Genomic DNA, 6,459 nt, shown 5'->3' with positions numbered 1-6,459 from the left:
GAGAGAGAGATTGTATTGCTTTCAAGCAAGAAGATCTGCACTGCCTTTTGAATTCCCGGGGTAATAATATGTATGCATGAATTCCATCCCGCTGAATGGGTGACATTTATAACACAACTTAATTATAGACCTAAAAGCCATCTCTCTATTTTTCCTGACAATTCAGGGCTCTATTCAACTCTGGCAGCAAGTGTTGCACTTTGAAAGTACTTTGAGGAGCAGCGCCATAGAGAGATGGATGTTAAACTTCTCGGCCTTTTTATTGGGTGAAGAGGGGTGCTGAAAAGCTTCTGAGTAGCATAAATTTACATCAACAGGGGACAAAGCCTCCATCATGGAACAGATAGCACTGTCAATTTCAAGGTCTGTCACATTCAAATTACGGGAACCTCATCCCAAGCGAGGCGGCTGGAAAAATAATTTGCCGTAACATCCCGTAATGATTGCGTGGGACTGTTGCACAGTGAGTGATAGGACCAGATACCTATATATGAGACCTTTGTCTGGTGGTAGCATTCATAGTTAACATTGCTCTACAGTTTTCCATTTCATAGCAGTGAAAACTTGAAGAAAAGGTAATGATCAAGCCGGTGATAATAGAGACAAATAGCAACACAGGAAATGTATGGCATTGTGAAGAGAGGAGGAAGAGATGAGGTGTGGGGTGCAAGAGGGTGAAAAGGAGTGGAAGTGCGAATGAGGGAGAAAACTAGCTCCTGTTTGACACAGCAGCACCGGCCTTATTTCATTTTATGTGCTGCCAATCAGCTAGAGGCATCTGAGCAGACAGGACGAAAGGGAGCCGGGGAGGGAGGGAGGGAGAGGAAACAAGCCAGGGAGAAAGAAAGGTAGTGGGCCAGTTGGGCGACGCAGAGCAATAGACCCGGGATTAACAGTGAGAGGAACAGATGTAGACATAGATATAGTTGTGTGGTTCAGTATAGCCAGCCTTTTCCTTTGATATACTCACACGGCTTGTGCAATATCAACCCCTCTCCTTTGCTTTCCCACACATCCTTTACACACATCGGACAATAAATCACAGTCACAGTCAGTAACAGAGAGAAAGGGAGGTAGAGGTTCCGAGCAATATCACTGGCGTTATCGCTCCAAATATGGCTGTGAGTCAGAGACCCGTCAAAGACTGATGGGGAGCCTCTCGCACTCAGAACAATCCCACCTGCATCGCACATTTTACAGCCATCTTTAATTTGACCACGCTCTACTAACTTAATAGCACATAAGCCACAGACATGAATGCATAAGCTGTTCCTGAATGCAGGCAAATCTGCTGCACAGTGAGTGACAGCAGCAAAACTCTGAGCCTGGCTGCTTTATTTACAGTAGGACATTATCGTCCAATAGTGTCTCTGGGGAGGGATGACGGGAATGTGGGAAACAAACATGATTACATCCCTCCGCTTTTCAGATAACACGATGGGGATGAGGATGAGGCGGAGGAGAGGGGGTGAGCTCAAAGACGAGGTGTTGTTTGATGGATTTGTTGAGTACAAGCCCAGGGTGAGAGGAGCTGCTGTGATGAAGAGACAACATTAGAAGAAGTTCCGGAGGGAAAGAAAAAAAGGAGAGGTAGAGTGAGAACAAAAAAGGCAAGGGAAATACAGAGAGTAGTGAGAAAAGGAAAGTGCGAGGAGAGGAGGTGTCGGAGCACAGTGACAATGAGGTATGAAAGAAACGCGAGCGAGACACATAAGAGGTGGTGAAATAAACAGAATAGCTGAAAGAAGGGATGAGTTATTCAGTAGAGCGGAGTGGATCGCAGACAATGTCAATGAGTGCACAGCAGGTGACGCACGGTTCTAAAAATGGGAGGAGCAAAAAGAGAGAGAGACAGCACGTACTGACAGACAGAGGGGATAAGAGGGAGAGACAGGGGAAAAAAAGAGTTGGAGGTGTGTGGGCTCTGACCCTTACTGGCCCCATCAGGCCCCCGCAGGACGGTGCACTCCTCGATCTGGCCGAAGGTCTCGAACAGCCGCCGGACGTCGTCCTCGCTCTGCTGCTTGCCGAGCATTCCCACAAACAGCTTCCTGTCTTCTGGATAGGAAGAGAGGAAGGGGGAGGGAAGGAGGGAGGGTGGAAGAGAGGAGAGAACAAATGCTACAGCTGATGGCACCGTTCTGCTGAGCTGAGAGGAACTTGTGCAACTCAAAACCGCCCCTTTTATCAGCAGTCTGCTGTGTTGAGCCTACGCTGCTGTTGTTATTGTTGTTGATCTTACTGTTGTGTGGTGTGTCACCCCACCCTGGTATGAGGGACTTATATTCCCTTTTCCAGTGAGCTATTCAAGTCTGCCACGGTGACATTTGATACAGATGCTGTTTGGAGCGCTGTGGGTTTCAGGTAGAGGTAGAAAGAGAATGGGGATGTTTTGCACAGGTAGACACACTGTTAGATCGTCTGGATGCTTCACTGAGTTGAAAGAGAACACGGAACAAGGAAATGGGATTACATTTTCTCATCACCAAAGGAGTAGGAATTATAATAAGCACAAGTAAACTCCGGAGCACAATCTATTCCATGATAAACTCGGTAAAAGTGACAAAACTAAACAGTGTCTCAGCTAGCATGTACTTCCGAGACTATACTTTTTTCACTCACTCCACTTTCTGCTGACAATCTCTAAAATATGTTGTAGGGAGTGAAATTTAAGGCACACACATTCCTCACTATCAATGTGTATTGAAAACGTGAATACAAATACTTGAAAATACTGAGTAGAAATTTTAAAAAATTGTCCAGTTTTGGCCAGCCAGAAATAACAAATGCATTGCAAATTTTTTATTGATGAATGCTACAACGTCTATTTCTCATGCCTTAAAACAAAAGACTGGCAAATCAATAAAATAAGTCTTGAATAAATATTTCTTCGGTTTAATTAGCTGCTTGTTTTCAACTACTTTGAGCAGTTAACCTCATTTTGTTTTTATGTCAAACACAGTAAAATGATGCTGAGATGCTTGGAGCAGATCTACTTCTTACGTCCATTTATTGGCCGCTTTTACACATGTACTGCAACCCAGAACTTACATTTATCTAGACATCACCCAGGGGAGATGTATGTGAGAATGCAATCAGTTGGACCAGACATCAAAGACAGGACCAGACTTTTCTCTGCCAGCCCCCTAGTACAAAGTCTGAATAATGTCTGATTGAGCCCATGTGTGGACAGAGCCGGTCGTTCTCCAAAGAAACACGTCAAGCAAGAAGGTCTGCTGAAACGGGAAGTTTCCGAGAGTAAAGAAGAAGGGTGGTTTACATGAAGACGCCAACGGAAATGTCTGACTGGAAAGACGAGGAGATTTAGGAACTTCTGGCTGTAAGGGCCGACGCCAAAATTGTCAGAATAATCTAAGGAAGGGCAGGAGACTTGGTTGTTTACGACCAAACTACAAACCAACATGAATCTGAAAAGTCTGACTAAAAAAATGACATTTTATGTAAAATGTGTCAATGGGAAAACCTGAAGGGTATGTGGCCAAGGCCCAGTGTTAAAAAGAGAAAGCAGTCTCTTTTGTGCAGTCCAAATGTAACCTGAATCTAGTGTTATTTTACTGACGGGCTGACGGTGAGTAGTGACTTTTCCAAAGATCCTGACCGATATTCAACTGGAGTGAAATGCGCAGTGTTGTTCCTCATTAAGTTTGAAGGGCAGCTCCACCTACTCCAATATCTTCACTGCCACTGCATGTCAGAGTTGCTTCCTGAGCTCCAGAGGAGGGATCTCTGGCTCAGACGTATGGGCTCTATACCACTACATATTTCCCAGCCAGAAAAAAGAATTAAGTTTTCAAATTAATCTTCCCAGTGCCTTGGCATTAGACAGTGCATTCATCTTCTTTACATCTTTTCCATTATGCAGTCCCTATTCCGCTGTGTTGTGGAATGAAATGGCTACTAGCAAGAACCCATCGCCAGAACTGATGGAAAGTGGCAGGAAGAGGAAGAAGAGTTTATTGGAAATGACACTGTTGATCTTCAGTGTGAGTCATTTGACTGGTAGGGAGCGGGTGAGGAGCGGAGGGCGAGAGCATCACCTGGGCCTCGACAGATGTGACGCCTCCTGTACCTGCCAGGCCCCATTAGACGCAGCTGTTCTAAAAATAAAGCACCGGGCCTTCCTTTTTGCAGCAGGGAAATCGGATCCTGTTCCATTCCTGTTAAAGTTCAAATGAGACACGTGCCCGCTACCCGCTTGGCCACACAAATGAGCACCTGCATAATCAATAAGGCCATGCTGCCGGGTCTCTACTGCTGGTGTTGTAGCTGTGGTGTCAGTCCATGTTCCTGTAGTCACGCCTCACACAGCAGGAATTCTCAAACCCGCCAGCTGAGCCTGGTACAACTGCTCATTACTGTCCCTCCTCCCTTGGAGCTCCAGGGTTGAAAGTGAGTGAGAAACCTGAAAAGATCACCACAGAGCCTGCCACTTAAACTGTCGACTGGGATTTAACAAAGACCGACAGGAGGACAGACATCTAGCTGGATATTGGGCATCAGCGTAGAAACTGCGTAGCTGTAAAGTCAGCCCTGGCCCGGTGTTGAAGAGAAATGAGCCTGATCCCTGTCCATGGCAGCAAAGGTGAAACATGAAATGAGGCCCGTCCAGAGTAGAAGACTTTGCCTTGATTGTCCTTGCATCTTCCAGATTTTCACTTCGGTGTCACCGTTACAACCAAAATGGGCAGAGTGCAGTTTTACAGGCCGCCTGCAGTGTGTTAATGTTTTGGGACAAAAGTCTCATCTCGGTCCTGGCCCGAGGAGATCTAATGGCGGCTTTACAAGGCTAATTAACAAGCCATGAGCAAAGTAATGAACTTTCAAAATGTGCTGGCAAATGCAAAAATAAATTACACCCCAGTGAAGGCATTAAAGGAAGTGTGAGTGTACTTGGGAGCCTTCCTTTCGGAGAGCCACGGTGAGAAAATGAATTCGGAGCTGCTATCTTTTCATTGCCTGACCTAAGAGTGTCTCAGTCGGCCCACTGCATGCCCTGGCCAGAGTATATATTGCTATTAATTAGTCCACTTTGCACCTGTCTCCAATGCAGCTCTTATTGGATTTAGCATGTTCTCGCTCATCTCCTATGGCCACTCACAAGCTATAAATCGTTATTTTTGAATTTTATGAATATAAATAAATATCGTATAATGCAGCCTACGCACAAGGATACAATTTCATGACTCCAAAGAGCTATCCATTACAAGGGGGGAGAGAATAAAAAAGAAGAAGAGAAATTATACTTTTCTGGAGTACAGTCATGTATTTGCATTAAGAGGGGTGAGGACCTTCCTATGGAACTGTCTGAGGATACAAAAGTATGACAGAACTCATTGAGCCAACTGTTTGACCTCTTGGTACTTATCTCTCAACCAGAGAGGCTCTTCTTATCCCTCTAACAGAGCTGAGCCACACAGCTGGAGAACATTTGAGCTTTACAGCACTTCTCTGCTTTACTCTGAAGAGACCTTTGTAATCTGCACTTTCAAACCTTGCCACTACTTTAAAATAATAATGGGTGTGTGGTAGTTGTAGCCCGGCTACATCATTGTGATGTTTTTTGTCATTGCATACTCAAACACAACTAATTAATCCTGGAACATTTCCACTGTATACATTAAAATATAATTAGCAGATTCAAGGATGAATTGGCTAAAAATAAGTTTGTCTGCATGGAAAAAGACATTTTTTATACTTTTATTTATGTAACCCACAGTACTTTATATGTATCCAGTATATGAATGCCCATGTACTTGTGTGCAAAAACATAGTATTAAAACATAGTATGAAAACATAGTATGCATATTTCCAATGCATATCTTTTGCAGGCCTTTGCCAGTGTACACTCTCTTCCTCTCACACAGTCCTAGTAAAAGTAATCCACACATATTTTTGTTTCCTCATCTGCTGACTGAAGGTTGGGAGCAGTTGTGTGGAAAATGGTCCCATGTCAGTCTCCATCCATGTCCAAACAGAGGTGGCATGTGGACAGACGTTTTATGAATGCAAATAATAAAAAGATCAACAAAGTTATCAAGACACTACTGACATCTGACAATTGCTCGTCTCAGGAAGCCTTTTCATTTCAGCTCCCGGTATATTAAAAATGAATGGATTTTGCACAGGCACCATATGCTGTCAAGATTGATGCTTCTCTCCCTGGAATGAAGTGCTACTTGTGTTGTAGGCTGCGGTATATGCATATAGATTGTACTTTTCCTTTCCTCTCATCTCCTTTTGTCTCTCTGTTGCCCTCTCTGTATCTTTCTCTTTACCCTTTATTGTCATCCCTCACCCTACTCTTTCTCTCCAGGCAAAGAAGCAGTTGCTGTGAAGTCTACTTTTCAAAAGTTTCTGCTTTTTTTTGGCAATAAAGGGAATATATATTTTTTATTTTAATTACTCTCCTGCTCCTGTGTCATGGTAAATATATAAATA

At 44.0% G+C, this 6,459-nt stretch overlaps 1 protein-coding gene across 11 annotated transcripts in view; it reads right to left on the bottom strand.

Annotated features, from left to right (window-relative positions):
• Nucleotides 1-6,459, bottom strand: part of si:dkey-205h23.2 (CUGBP Elav-like family member 4) — a 133,987-nt gene that overhangs the window by 29,595 nt on the left and 97,933 nt on the right. For 8 of the 11 annotated variants that reach the window (XR_004656225.1, XM_034868551.1, XM_034868544.1 and 5 more), the window contains exon 4: nt 1,930-2,058. The exons of 1 other annotated variant lie outside the window; for it this stretch is intronic. Coding sequence is in view for 9 of the 10 variants with exons in the window: in XM_034868551.1 (XP_034724442.1) it covers nt 1,930-2,058 (129 nt within the window). In the remaining variant the exon portion in view is untranslated. The remainder of the gene's footprint in view (nt 1-1,929; nt 2,059-6,459) is intronic. 2 more of the 11 variants (XM_034868537.1, XM_034868584.1) reach the window with 1 other exon arrangement.

This window comes from Etheostoma cragini, chromosome 1 (assembly GCF_013103735.1).
Source record: "Etheostoma cragini isolate CJK2018 chromosome 1, CSU_Ecrag_1.0, whole genome shotgun sequence".
In the NCBI taxonomy this organism is placed as follows: domain Eukaryota; kingdom Metazoa; phylum Chordata; class Actinopteri; order Perciformes; family Percidae; genus Etheostoma; species Etheostoma cragini.
This window is presented reverse-complemented; position numbering and strand designations above follow the sequence as displayed.